General features: G+C 46.6%; 2 protein-coding genes across 2 annotated transcripts; both read left to right on the plus strand.

Annotated features, from left to right (window-relative positions):
* Nucleotides 1-458: 458 nt before the first annotated feature.
* On the plus strand, nt 459-1,895 carry ColSpa_05198 (uncharacterized protein; the record flags this gene model as incomplete). The annotated part of the gene is given in 5 exon segments (XM_049271410.1): nt 459-604; nt 672-1,083; nt 1,126-1,406; nt 1,426-1,515; nt 1,538-1,895. The coding sequence occupies 5 exon segments, from the start codon at nt 459-461 to the stop codon at nt 1,893-1,895; spliced, it is 1,287 nt and encodes a 428-aa protein (XP_049127367.1).
* Nucleotides 1,896-7,496: 5,601 nt separating this feature from the next.
* ColSpa_05199 (pectinesterase) lies at nt 7,497-8,551 on the plus strand (the record flags this gene model as incomplete). The annotated part of the gene is made up of 2 exons (XM_049271411.1): nt 7,497-8,121; nt 8,184-8,551. 2 exons carry the CDS (start codon nt 7,497-7,499, stop codon nt 8,549-8,551), a joined length of 993 nt encoding a protein of 330 aa, XP_049127368.1.
* Between the last annotated feature and the right edge of the window lie 6,542 nt (nt 8,552-15,093).

A 15,093-nucleotide genomic window follows, 5' to 3' on the forward strand; every position in this document is an offset into this window, starting at 1 on the left:
AGGCTTGCTTGACCTTCTGTTAAGCCTCAGACCGCCGACTAAGGCCTACCTAATTTTGACGCCGCGCCCCTGCAGCCCCCCACTTTGCTCAACCTGCTACCAACACACAGTGCGGGCTGCGCTTCCACGATCCAACAGCATGGCAGCCGTGTAGGATGGATGTTTGGACTTGGCGATGAACATCCCCCCCGAGAATCTTTTTCGTTTAGGCGCTTTGAACGGGGTGGGGGGTTGGTGTCTGCCTTGCCTCCAGCCGGTAATCAAATATGCAATGCAACCCGCAGGTCCCAAGACCGTGTTCTCCGCCTGTTTTCCCTTCGACATCCCCCGAAACTAACCATCTTCACTTTTGACACTTCTCTCTGATATTCGGGAATGATCGCCGGTTTCTATTTGTGAATGACTTCCCATTATGCTACTCTGACCATAATTTGGCTTTTGGTCTGTTCCGGGCCAGTATGGCACTCGCCTCGTGCGACTTTGAGCCTGTGGCCCTGCCGATCCAAGATGTCCAGGTCGACCCAGACATTCCCAACTCCTTTATGAGAGGAATCCCGGCGAAAATCGGAACCCCGGCACAAGATATTGTAATGCTTCCTTGGGCGTAAGTCTCATTTCATTCCCAGCCGTCCCAAGTCGAAGCCCTGCTGATACTTAACTGTCCATCTCAGTGAACTGAACAACACGTGGATTTACAACGAAACCCCCAACTGCGACTCTTCCATCATCTGGAACGATAGAATATGCGAAATAAGAAGAGGCAGCCTGTTTCACACAGACAACTCGACAACCTTTAACAAGTCTTCCGACATTGTTTGTGCTGGCGGTGCTCCAGAGGAGATCACAACTGCCGGCAGCGAAGCTGGGGCCAAGAAACTCATTTCCACAAGTTTGGGCGGAAAGGACCGCCTCGATGTCGGGGGGACAACCCTTTCGAGCACCCCAATCGGCATCCCAACTCTGAGATGGGACAATGGCTATACCATGCTCCATGCCCTCGGGCTAGGAGCCAGCCCTACCTGCATTACCTCCTTGCACAGGCTGGCCGGCTTGGATCTCGAGTCTGGTCCATCTTCTGGGGTCGTATGTGGACCAGTAATGACGTTGATGGTTCCATCGTTTTAGGAGGCTACGACTCTGAGAAAGATCACCGGAAAGAACGTCACCCAGCGTCTGGACTACAGCGAATCGACAGGCTGCTGGACGGGAATGAAGGTAACAGTCACCGATGTCCAAGTCAACTTCCGCGACGGCAATGACAAGAGCATAATGCCACTCAACACTGCCCTACAATGCTGCATTGTGCCTCATAGGCATCTTCTGTGGGAAGCACCGGGCAGTTTCGTAGATACGTTTGAGAACGTGACGAATTCTAGGGACCCTGGTGTCTCGTTTGGCCTACATTGGTCCGCACGAATATTCCAGTCAGAAGCTGCGTGAGTACCGCCGTTTCGACCTCGATATCCCCGTCGGCAACATTAGTTATGATTATTTCCACTCGCACCAGTCGGGCTTGTACGCTAACAAAGACTCGCAGTTTTGATGGTGACATAACCTTCTTCCTGAGTTCCGGACTACAAGTCAGAGTACCAAACAACCAATACATTGTCACCTTTGTCGACATCGAGCGCAACGGATCACGAACAATAAGCACCACGCAAAAGGAACTGTTGTTCAACGGTCTATCAGATCAGCCTGCCACCCTTGAACGGTACTTCCTAACTGCAGCGTATTTGATGGTCGACCACGACGCTGAAACCTTTACTCTCTGGCAAGCGAACCCTACAACCCGCAGCAACCTTGTCAAAGTTGCTAGCGACGGGTCCAGATGCGGCAAGCCTCAAACCTCCCAACCGGCGGCAAAACCCGACCAGTTCCCCGACCGGCAATACTAGTTCAGACAAGCAGCCCGCATCCTCTGAGGCTCAAGTCGGACCCGGTACGGGGGCCATTGCAGGAATTGCGGCAGGCGGTGGAGTAATACTTATTGGTGTCGGGTTGGGCTTGTTCTTCTGTCTGCGCTCGAAGAAGCGCAAGGCTGTACAATCCCTTCCGCCGCCGTACCATCCCGAACCTGCCGCTCCACCCGAGGAAATCTACTCGAAATACCAACAAGGCTATCCGCAGGAAATCCAAGGCTCACAAGGCTTCTACGTGAGCGAGCTTAGGGAGCAAGACCATCATGTATACGAAATGGATGGCGGTCACCACCAGCGGAGATAGGAGCGTCCGAATGAAATAGTAATGTATGATTTACGTAGAAAGTTAGCTTTAAAAGCTGTGAGCAAGATCCCCCATACTCCTGATAACAAGAACATTATTATAATTATAATTATTACATCTATATAAGCCTAGTCTAGCTATATAAGCAGTGCCTCTTTTTCTAACTAGTAAAACCTTATACAGCTTTAGAAGCGTCTAAGCTGTCAAATTACGAGTTATACTTAGAGGGATAACTGTGTGTGTATTGTGTATGTCTGGACCCCTCCAGATCTGTGTGCCAGGTGGTCTTATTGCCAGTAGTAGGCCTTGAAAGTTGGCACGGAAAATCCCTTATCTGTATGGCCAATCTCTACAATGTCTGGAACAAATGCGAGCTGTGGTTGCAGCATGTCCTTCACCTTAAAACCCTGTTTTTTTAGGAATGGAAGCGCGACTCCACATTTCGCGCCTGCAAGGAGACTTGCGCAACATGGGTCCAGTGCCAACGGTTAGTGCATCTTCTACCCAGATAGTTCCTCTTCTTGACACAATGAGCGAAGATTTTGCCCGTAACCAATAAGCATTGTTTTGTTAACCAAAATTATCGCAGATTTTTAGTCGAGATACAAAATTGGCGTGAGCTTGAAGACCTCACCATCGTCAATAAGATCGCTCTGAGCACATTGCAAGAGGAAGACACCAACTTCTATATGCGTGCAACAACGGAAATTCACGTTGCTCAGATGTGGGCTTGGCGTGGACGGTACCACAAAGCTCTGGAAAGCATGCTGAGTGCGCAGGTTTTAATGTTATCCGCGCCTGAAAAGGACCTCCAAAACATATGCGGGATTGAAGATAACGCGGCCCAGATTTTTGCATGCATGAACAAGTTGGATGATGCTCTGAATTGGAACAGACGCAGCCGTGAAACTTGGGCCGAATGGAACAAGTTTGCCAACATCGAATTCACATGTCCCCCACTCCTAAAGTTGACTTGGGGAAAGGATCTTAACTTACGCAAACAACTTTGAGGAGGCCAAATTACGTTTAAATGAAGCGATGGAAGGATTGCTTTCATTGAAACCATTTGTCTGGCAAACAGGTGCTTCGTAAGTTTTACGGAAATACGAGGGACATGAATCATGGATTCCATAAATAGAGAGCACAATGAAAGATAGGTTCCCTTTCATTTTGTGACTCTGTCACAATCTATTGCGCTATGAAGACTACCGGAGCGGGCCAACGCTCGGGTTTCGCTCTCAGGAAATGTGACCGGGTAGCGGCATCCCTGGGCAGATCCAGTTCCGACCCGCGGCCGCTGCAGCAATAAATTTCAGAAACTGAATCGAGAGACACAGCACTTAAGCTTATACATGAGCATGCATACCACTCGCCAAATCAATTTAGCTTTCTGCAATCAAGCTTCATCTCCTGATAATTCGGTATGCTAGGTTGTTACGTCGATCTGAGTAAGTTATATTCTCTTCCATATCTTTCCCTGGGCTCACTTACGCCTCGGTTCTTGGATGGTTCCTTTAAGTGAATACCTCCAACCTAAGCCGAGTCCTGTTCCGGAAATGAGGAGTATGCCGACGTGCCATATTTGTTGGCGCAAGGGACTGTGCTTGGGAAGCCTAGGCTAGCCATACCATAAGGGCTAACCGCCTGGGTTGTAGACCACATCGGGAAAATGTTGCATCATATACCCTAACCCCACGTTTTTTCTTATCTGATAGTTGTGGGGGAAAAGAATATGTGAAAAGACTTGCTGCAATCCGATCCGATCCGTAAAGAAAAAGGGAAAAAACAATCACAACATAATCATTCCACACCCAAGAGCGACGAAGTCAGAGTCACGAGGAACGTGTTAACAATGCCAAGAGACTTGACCAATACAACACCGTACTGGCTCGTAAAGGTTGTTCCGCGTGGCCTACTGGAAGAAGCACCGCTGACAGAGATAGTGATGTAAAGTGCTTCAGGCTTACGCCCTCGGAGAGCTCCCTAATTTGCCCTTGCTCAGGCTCCTCGAGGAGGGAATGTTGGATTTTATAGAGCTTACATTCATTTCTCCGTCGGATATTGTCCTTTCGTGGAGGAGGCAGTGATCAGTCTTTCTCTTTCGACAGGTCCTGGTAGTTAAAGCTAACGGGGAGACTGAAGTTCGAAACCTAAACCAGCGAGAAAGTTGCCAAGAGTTAACAATAGGAAAAGCTCAAGCTGACGCCCATGGAATGAGATATTTTGACAATTTACATCTATCGGGATGACGTAGAAACGGCAGAAGGAGTTCTGTAGACGCGGCTGTCCTGTGAGCTTGAGATTCCACGACAGAGAGAAATAGTAACATAATCATCAAGTTACAAGATTTCAGCCAATGTTCCATAGGCTGTTAATGCAATGCTTCCAGACTAAATGCACGTCCATGGCAAGTCCTTAGGTTCCGACAATTATTTTCCGAAAGGGAGCTGGTATCACCACTGACGGACGCGTGGGAGCCGCAGAAGGCTAGAAGCCAGCGCACACATTGATATCATCTTAGCGAATACGTCGCTCAGTCAACTAAGAAAGTTAGAATGCAGTTAAAACTTCTGCTCATGAGGACCTGTTCTTTTTCCGTCGATGTCGCCTCGATCATAGCACTAATCATAATCGGGGAGGGGGCGCTCATAACAAACAATGTCGAGCGACGACCGAACGAGCGATGGCCAAACATCCGACAAGGATATTCTTCCGGCTATGTATTGTAATTGGAAGTTGCATGATAACAACTTCGCAGTAGAGGCAGGGTGAATGGTCTGAATCGATAATCATATTTTTTATTCTGCGCATTTCGACTTTTCTAAGCACCGACCGGATGTCCGGGTCTTGATCCTTGTAACCTGACCAGAACTAGTTCAGCTCGTCGTTGAAGCCAAATTGCGATGGCGTCACGGAGTAAGTAGGGCCGGGTCGGTTTTCTACAAACCAGTTTAACGTGAGGGGTCCGTTAAAATTTAATCAGCGGCATATAGCCCGGAAACGCTATTCGTACATGTCGAATAAATGTCTCCTGATACCTGAACCTAGTTTGGAGGCTTTCCCAGTTCTGTATGCTGCATCCGAATCACTAAATATAGACTTTGGTTCGGCTTATGAAGATAAACATCGTATTCTCAGAGCCGATCTCGAATATTGACCCTTAATTTCGAAGTGGTTTATATATTGGAAACAGTCTAGTGATTCAAGTTCTTCCATACATATATACTTCGTTTCCATCGAATTTCTCTATTCTTCCATGGAAAAAGTGTAGCACTGCGTAAACAGGGTGTTAAAGCTCTACAGAAATGTCTCAAGTGCATCCACCTAAAACTGAGGGTTGTGAATTGGTGATCGGTTTCTGGTTCTGTCGTTGTTTTCCTACTAGTTCTCGACACACAATAGCCCTCGCTTGCACAAGTGGCCCACAAATCGAAAGAGTTCAAAGAATCAAGGAACTACTTCAAATGATTGGATTTCGAAGCCAGTAATTTGACTGTTCACCATGCTGCCGGTGGTCCGGTAGCGTAGATTTAGAGGCCGAGACACCCGCAGCCCCTGGACCTGCATTAGCTCGTTTCTGCAGACCAAGACTTTGGTCCTCTGGGCACGATGTACAAAAAGATCGCAATACTCCTATCAAGAAGCATAGCTTGCGTAAACAGAAGGATCGCAAAAGTAAGTTGCGATGTTACAGCCACTAGCTATTTGGCTATCGTACAGATAAGTAAATTCGTGTCGTGCGTGTACGAAGCAAAGAGGTTCCCAATGTCACCCTCCGTCTAGGCGTTGTTTAAAAGGATTGCAACTCATCCACCATATACCCAAAGGAATATACTATTGCTTTAGTGAACAACAGCAGAGCACTAAGACGTGCGAAAGGCCAAGTTCACCGACGATGATCTCGTCCTTTTCTGTAAACATCAATGTACGCTTTTCAACCACATGAGCTTGGAGTGGTTGCACTCGCATGTTTATGATTGGTGGAAGAAGCTGTGAATAACTGGGCCTTTGGCGCACCTTGCATATGACTGGGCTCTGTGAATGCACCTGCAATGCGGTGAGTGAGTCTGTTAACCACCGAAATTCATAGGCAAAACTCGCATTTAAATCATGACGCTCCGGAATTATAGAAAGAAGATCGAAAAATACCGGGATATGTATTTACCAGGTGATCTCCCTGCACCCTACACAATGAGTCATCCCCCGATTGAGTATGAAGTTAATACCTTTAAGGTCGTGGACATTGCCACTGGCCTTGCAAAGGTCAAACATAGTGTGCGTAAGACATAAGGCTGGAAGCATGACGGCGAAGGGGAAACGTTTTAGTGAAGCCGCCTCGAAACTAATTTTCTGTCCCGACGCAGTGAGCTTGTCAGACCCGGTCGCTCCGGGGCCGGCTGCTATACGCTATACAGGTACCGACAAGCAGAATAGAAGATTGGATTCCCTGGACGAAATTTCTTGGACTCGTAACTGGAGTGCCAAGTTTTCTTGATCTAGAGTTTTTAAACTACCATGGGAGACCAGATGTTTCGTTGACCTCGGTTCAGACGACCCACAGACCCCCTTTCCCCTTGCTAGATATGAGAATGCTACGGTGTTTTAGGCTGCCTCTCCTGTCTGACTCGTAGATTCCCTCGCCTCAACAGGATGTACTTTTCTAGAAACAATGCCAAGGATAATTCCTTCTGCATTACTAGACATTACCGACTGACTGCTGCGTCACACTCCGCGCAATTTTCCTCCGCTCCACCACTCGCTTTGCGATGAACTATACACCGCACCTAGCCTCCGCAATGTGCTGAATGAGGGTTCCGGCGAATTTAATCCGCCAACAGGATGTGGCCGGTCTAGAAAGCTCGATTCCAGGATTGTCAACCTCCGACATACGTGGATTGCCACATTGGGCAGCATCCCAGCTAGCACTATATCCATATTAAAGTTCGAGGGCTCGGGATTGGTTGTTCAATCGGGTTTAATCTACGAAGTGCCTCCTGTCTGCCGACGTCCGTCTCCACCAATCATGTCCGGACTGCATGAGGGGTCTGGGGTCATCAGAACACGCGGAGAAACAAGTCGGACGAAGAACTCGCAGCTTTCTCGTCCAGCCCCTCGGTGGCTGAAGCCTTTGAGGCCTTTTGTTTGAAGTATATAAAAGAGACCTAAATCGCCCCGTGGCACTAACCCGGATGATCTTCTCTTGGATTAACTTTGGGACGAACCAATGACACCTTCTTTTCTCTAACAATACCGCAAAAAATAAAATAAAAAAAATGAAGTCTTTCCTCGCTACTCTTACCTTTGTCACGGCGGCGCTGGCAGCCAGCCGCACTTCTGCGCCATCAGGTTGCTTGACTGTCAAGAAGTCACCTGGCAACGGCCAGTACGGTACTATTCAGAAGGCCGTTGATGCCCTTTCTACTTCTGCCTCTGGCACGCAATGTATTTTTATCGACCAGGGCACCTATAGCGAGCAGGTTCTTGTCCCCGCGCGGACCGCTCAGCTGACCATTTACGGCTACACGGCGGACACGAGCAGCTACTCCGGCAACAAGGTAACCATCACCGCCAAAAAGAGCCAGGCCGACGGCTCCAACAACGACGAAAGCGCTACCCTTCGCGTAAAAGCCAAGAACTTCAAGCTCTATAACGTAAACGTCGCCAACGCTTACGGCAAGGGCAGCCAGGCTGTGGCCCTAAGCGCGTACGCAGACAGCGGATACTACGGCTGCCAGTTTACTGGTTTCCAGGACACCGTTCTTAGCCAGCAGGGCAACCAGTTGTACTCCAAGTGCCTCATCCAGGGTGCCACCGATTTCATTTTCGGCCAAAAAGCCATGAGCTGGTTCGAGAAGTGTGACCTTCGTGTTGTTGCCAGCTCCGTTGGCTACATTACTGGTAAGAGCACATTTACCAAACCATTCACCCTTTGCTTGAACTAAACTAACAATGGGAACCAGCCAATGGTCGCCAAAGCGCATCTGACAAGTCGTATTACGTCTTCAACAGCTGCACAGTCGCAGCCGCTTCCGGAAACACTGTTGCCGATGGAGCCTACTATCTCGGCCGCCCCTGGAGGGAATTCGCCCAGGTCGTGTTCCAGAAGACAAGCATGACGGGCGTCATCAACTCCGCTGGCTGGAAGAACTGGAACACTGGTGACGATCGCACCAGCAACGTTCTCTTTGGCGAGTACCAGAACACCGGTATTGGATCACAGGGCACCCGCGCCAGCTTCTCCAAGAAGCTTAGCTCAGCCATCTCCATCTCGAGCATTCTGGGCAGTAGTTACAGCAGCGCTGGATACTACGATGCTGCTTACATGTAAGAGCATCGAACGTGGGGGGGGGGGGGTTTCTGTCCAAGCCAACAAATTCTTGACGGGCGCGGTCTCAAGTTTTTCTTCGTACATACTTTTTTTTCTCAAATTGAATATACTACGCAAGTCCCTGCGTAATTTCGTATACACAATTGCGTGTCTCTGGCGTAATTTTTGCTTTTACAGACGCAGCTTATGTCAAGCTCTAATCATGCGTATATTACGCGTAGCTATTGATCCTTACTAGATCGAACCCACGATCTTGGCAGTACGTTCTGGCCGAGGAGATCTGCTCAACCTAAAGCGGAAAAAGAAAGTTAGGCGACTATTGTCTGTTTCCCATCCCCAGTTGAAGTATGTTCGGTTTGTTTACTGTTCCTGGGCTACCCCTGTCCGCTTTGGCCTGTGGTGAGACAGTGGATACTGAGGCTTGGTTTCATGTACACAGCACAGAGCAGCCAAGGATCCAGACCCCAAGTTAATGAGCTTGAAAGATAGTCAACATGGGGTGCAAAGCTAGGCCCCATAGGTGCTACGTGACGTGGGAGCGCACCTACTTAGCCACGTGTTAGCTTACGCACTACTTCGGTGGTTGGAGTCGCACCAATGCCAAAGCTTGCTGATATTTGGAGAAAGCATCGCGAGGTTGTAGGTCGAGTTGGACTTGCAGCACTAATGACATAATTACGTGCTATGTTCTCCATTTGCTGAGAAGTCTACACCACACGGAAGTTCAGGGAGCAGTATGAAACGACATGTTTTCGGGTTTATGTAAACTGTAACTGGATAAAATCCACGAGCTAGTAGCAACTTACCGTCAATAATCTATTCCCTAAGAGAAAGGTTGAAGTCTTAGCTTCGTTGCAAACTTATTTTGCTATTCAGCCCAAAGCGAAGCTTTAACAGCTTTGGTATTGAAATGTATTTCCGATGATTAGACCAGTTCAGTGACTGACAATGCCGAGGCATGGAGCCGTCTATATGATTGAGAATTTCTATACACGTCCACAAACGTATCTGTTGAGCCTTCTTGGCCCCAGCTTGCTGCAAAGAGTCAAAAGTTGACAAAACTCTTAGCAATACATATTTTGTAGAGCATAAGTCAAGTCACCCCCTTCTGGGCACCCCACCCTTGTGGGCACCCCTTTTACACCAAAACTGCTCTTTTTCACTATAGCTTTATCTTAGTCAGCTTACTAATTAAAAATCCAAGAAAATTATAACTTATACAGAATTGCTAGGGTTTAGCTATAAATAGGCTTTTAGATACCTAAATAGCCTTAGTGCTTAGTAATAGCATTAAAATAAGTATATTACTAACACACCAGTAATTTACTAATGCTTTTAAAACCACTAATACTTTATGAAAAAAGGTTTTATAAAACTAAAGTTCTATATATAAATATACTATATATACTAAAGTTAAAATTTGTATTTACTTTTAAGATAAGTATTTTAAATATATATTTATAATAAATAATATAACTATTCTCTTTAAAAAGAAGTTTCTTATCAAATACATTATTATAAATTTATATAATATAACGCTATAATATAAGTTAAATAAAGTACTTATATACTATTTTAGACTTAGTTACATATACTTATAGTATAGTTTTATCTAAAGTTTCTTTTTGTTAATAGATATTGGTATAATACGTGTAAACCTTAACAGATCTGAGCTTTTAGGCTTAAGCTTTAGTTTTAGACTAACATAGGGTAATAACTAGATATAGCGACTATATATATTAAAATAAGTTATTTTGTATAAGCTATAATCTTCTTAGATTTTTAATTAATAAGCTGACTAAGATAAAGCTATGGTGAAAAAGAGCAGTTTTGGTGTAAAAGGGGTGCCCACAAGGGTGGGGTGCCCAGAAGGGGGTGACTTGACTTATCCCAAATCTTCTTGGCTGATTCGTGAGGGTGGGGGACATGTTGCTTTTGAGGAAAGCTGGCAGCCGATGTGTTTGCAGGGGATCACAAACCGCCATCTCAAGAATCATCGACTCGTCTAAGATGTTTCTGCTTATTACTTCGCAAACCCTAAGCAGGATGCGTTATCTCCCTAGGTTCCCGAATTAGGCCATCATTGAAATCAAGACAATTGCATTGTTGCATCTCTTTCTTCACCGTGTTCGAATGAAATGTTTTGTCAACTGGCGCTGAGGCTCTCTGTAGATTACTTACAATGTCATGTCAAAAGTCCGAAAACCCATTTTAGTGCGCCACCTTGGCCCTTAACGCCACTATATTATCCACTGTAGCCCACTATAATCTCAGCTGAAGAGCACCTACGACTTATTAGGACTGCCCATTAGCGGGGGAAAAAAAGCAGCAAAGCTGAATGAATATAGCGTTTACTATATTGTTTCGCGTAAGGCACTTATCTGATTTTTTTTAGAATATTTCTACTAAATGCGTATGTTGAGATACTGATTGTTGAAATATAGCTGTTATAGCGTTTTCAGACAATTGACATGGCACTGTTTGTGTCAGCGCTTGGAAGAAAAGGCGGTATTCGGCGTAATTCTACGAAAAAGGACAATACTTGAGTGGGTATTTGTAGCGGGTCAAATCAGCAGCTTTGAAGGTTGTTTTAATGGTTAGAAACCAATTGGAACAACACCCTGGCGCCGCCCTCATCCCAGAATAATCAGCCTTCTTATCTAAGCATCTAGCTCAAAGATATATCGGTTGCATCAAGGTTGGCGAGATCTGTCACCTATTTCTTTCGAATGTAGTTTCACAAGCCGAGCATTTGAGTCACATCAACCTTCTTGTCTGTTAGTTGCTAAACTGATACACTGTTCTTATGACCTGCTGGCAATTACCCTTGGAAGACTCAATGAAGCGGGCGTCGATGAAGCCTGACAATTAGAACGGGCCATTTCTATAGTGCTAGAGATAGCGGCGGTTCTGTGTTTGCGGTGGAACTCGGGAAGAATCCCTGGGATTAGATATAAGAGTTCAGTGAGTTCCTGCTTAATCCACTAATGGTATTACACGCTGACAAGCCACCCCGAGCCGTAAAGCGACAGGTTTGCCAGCCGGTAGCTCACATATTTGCGGCTGATGGGACCGAGGTTCTGGGCATGAGGCGCATGCCAAGCCTAGAGCTTTGAGACCCAACAGAGCCTCTGCCCTCCCCATACTTCCATACAAAACCACTCTTCCTAGGGCTGAGATCCAAGAGCCTGGGCCATGTCCTTGGCACCTTAGCTCGGGAACCACGTCCATGTGGGCTTCCACACCTGTCACTAAATCCAACAGTGTGTGGTGGCAACGCTTAACAGAGAACAATGTTTTTTCCGGAGATGTGATAGCACACAGCTAGTAATGCAGTGTTCTGGAATCTAGATCATATGCGATTGGTGGCTTGGGCTGGAGCTGATGCTAGAGCGGCTAGGCCGCATACGTTACATGTTTGACTCGTACGCTTGCAACCAGCGATTTTCGCGCCTGTGGGCATGGGCCTCTGGGGAATGGGAAGACGCACCTGTCAGATTTAACTCGTTGAAAGCTTGTTTCGCCTGCCTTTACAAACGCGGAAATGTCTCGCTTATCCAGCAGAACCTTCAACAAAGAATAGAGAATGACAGTTCTGTGATCACCCTATCTTGGTATGTCACTAGACATTGTCGGAGGATTTCTTCCTTACCTGATCACACTTGGCTTGGCCCCTACGTTCCACTTTGCAATTATTTCTCGCCCTCAGTCCCCATCAAAACCAGGGCCTTTTTATTCTCTCTCTTTTTTCTTACTCTTTTTTCTTTCTATTTTTTTCTTTCTTTTCTGGTTTTGGCTGGTTATCACACCCGATACTGAAAACGATTCAAGGAGCTTCTAGGTCTATTCTTGATAGACTTGGGTGCGATCTTCACCATTCGCCAGCATCATCTCATCCAACTTCTAGGTGGACACTTCTTGATTGTGGCAGCCAGCGTACGCGGCTTTGTCCTTTGGAGCTACCAAACTAGCCATTGAAGAATCTCAGCATGAACCCGAAAGGTTTCCTAGTACGTCATCCACACGCATGCATACGCCAGTGGCTATTAACATTGCATCTAGATTGCTGAATGGGTTCTTGTCGCTCTCTCCTTCGTCGTTGTCATCGCTCGACTAGCAGTACGCACATGGCACAGGATATGGTCTTTTTGGCTATCCGAGATCTTTCTTGTTGTCTCGCTTGTGTTCTTCGTTACACTAGTCGTTGGAGATACCTATACAATAGCATTAGGTTACAATGCCTTTGCCGATGAGTATTTTGATGAAGGCTTTGCCAGAGTATGTATCCCCCTATTAATCTACAAAATTTGGATCCACTTTAATTCAATGTGTAGTGGAAGTTTGCCAGTTCAGTTATTTTCGATGTTGGCTTCTACCTTCCAAGATTCAGTCTACTAGCTTTTTATTACGAGCTGTTCCCGGAAACTGAGAAGAGTTTACGACTGCGCCTCCACCTTGTCACAGCCTACACCACTTGTGCATTGGTTACGACTCTTTTCGTGGATATATTCTGGTGTGGCCTTAACGTATCAAAAAACTGGTAGGTCTGGTTCTGGGCTTTTCCGTGCTATTTCGATGGCACTGATTATCTCGAACTTGTTTCTGATTACTTTCCAGGGCGGATAGCAACACCAGTTGTACATTGGCTAACTGTCCGGAGCCGATGTACATTAATTGGTCAATTGGCATTACCTCGGAACTACTTGGTAGGTAAAAAGATTCCAGTCAAAATATGAAATGCTAACAAGAGGCTGTTTTCAAGTTTTTGCGCTACCGTTCGGAATCCTCAGGCTAAAAGCCTTGCAGATGAAAGATAGGAGAGCATTACTATGCATATTTCTCCTGGGCACAGCCACAGTTATTATCAGCGTCGTGCGGTTCTATCTAACTGTACAATCTATCTGGGACTTTTCGACTTGTAAATACTTCACTATTTCACGATTACAGTTGCTTGAAATAAGCTAATCCGTAATAGATCTCGTTGGCTCAGCAGAAATCGCCACGCAGATAATTGTCATCGCGCTACCAGCTCTTCGCCCACTGCTCGGTGGTCTATCGCGTGGCTGGACCAGATACTCCGATTCCAGAATACAATCTCGCAGCAAGCGGGTGTTCCATGACACGAAACAAACTCAGCAAGTTTCTGGCTTGGCTGGTAGCGTCCAAGGCAACGAAAGAGTTGTATCGTGTTCTGATACCGGGGGCATCACCAAAGACATGACGTCTGCTGAACCGTGACAGGTTATGAAGTTTGGTATTCTTTGGAAGAGGAGAGAGCAAAACTGTCACATAGACATGTTGACACTTGATACTAGGTGTATATGCAGCAACCTACTATTTACCAATGCACATAAAGATAATGAATACACCTAACGATACATCCTAAGTCGGCCTGAGAATCTCCTTCACAAGATCCCTGCCTTCATTTTTCATGCTAGAACTGAAATAAGGCTTCACCCATGACTTTGTGGGACCAGAACACGTTGCTGCGAGGAATCTCGCGGTCTTTGCGGCAGCAGTTGACTGTGGTGTGGGTCACGGAAACCATAATCCCGGAAGCCCCGGCGGTACCGTGGCATACGTGGGCACATGGTGTTTCTTGTGGGGGAAAGGAAAGAAGTGGGGGTTCAGATAGTCCAGTGGCCCGGTTTCAATATGCAGTTGCGGGTCAGCCATCGCCAAGAACGTCAATACTTTACAGTCAACGATCCCGGAGATTAACGCTGATTAGTAAGTCCGAGAATCCCAACTGTCCGCCCGTGATTGCGGTTGCATTCTACGTGATTCATAATAGGCAATAGGCGTAGTTGCTTCATCCCAAACGTTCATCCTTTCTTGCTCATTCATTACAGAATTATCACTCTCGAAGTAGGCGATCCAGAGTTGGTTGATGATGTTCGGTCCATAAACTGTAAATATTGGGCTGTACCATTATCCGAGATATTCAAGCAACACAACTTTGCTGGCCCCTAGCTTATTGACAGCAAGGTCGGAAATCAATGCTCAAAGTGAAGAACCCACAATAAGGAAACGTCAGTGAGGCCGCGAGTGTTGCTGTTCGGGCTGGGTCGCGCTGTCCCAATCTCTCGCTGATGTGATTGGCTGAACTCACCGACCTTGCGCCAGTCAGAAGCGCCTGACTGTAATAGGGCGTGGCGGAGGGCTCAGCCATAGTCAACCTACTGCTGCACTTGACGACCGTCACAATCGACTTGCTGTTGTAATCTGAAGATCTCCATGATAAAGATTTCTTGATTAATAATCTCTCCATTTGATTGTCGTGGTGTCCAAAAAGAGCGGTTCTGCTATACCAAGAGGCACAGCGCAAATAGTCAACTGACGCAGTCCAGCGTACAAAGCTCGTCCGGAATAGTTGACAGCTAAACTCGGCTAATTTGCCCTAAAACAGCGCAAATGGTCAATACGTCACAGTAACAGATGAACTTGTATAACTAACTTTCGCGGCAGTATGTCTAGCCCCAAGATACGGCCGTGACAGATGGTGCAGGTCTTCCGCACTGAATATCCGTCGGAGCGGAGGC

The sequence above is a fragment of the Colletotrichum spaethianum genome, assembly GCF_022836535.1.
Source record: "Colletotrichum spaethianum MAFF 239500 DNA, contig11, whole genome shotgun sequence".
NCBI classification, from domain to species: Eukaryota; Fungi; Ascomycota; class Sordariomycetes; order Glomerellales; family Glomerellaceae; genus Colletotrichum; species Colletotrichum spaethianum.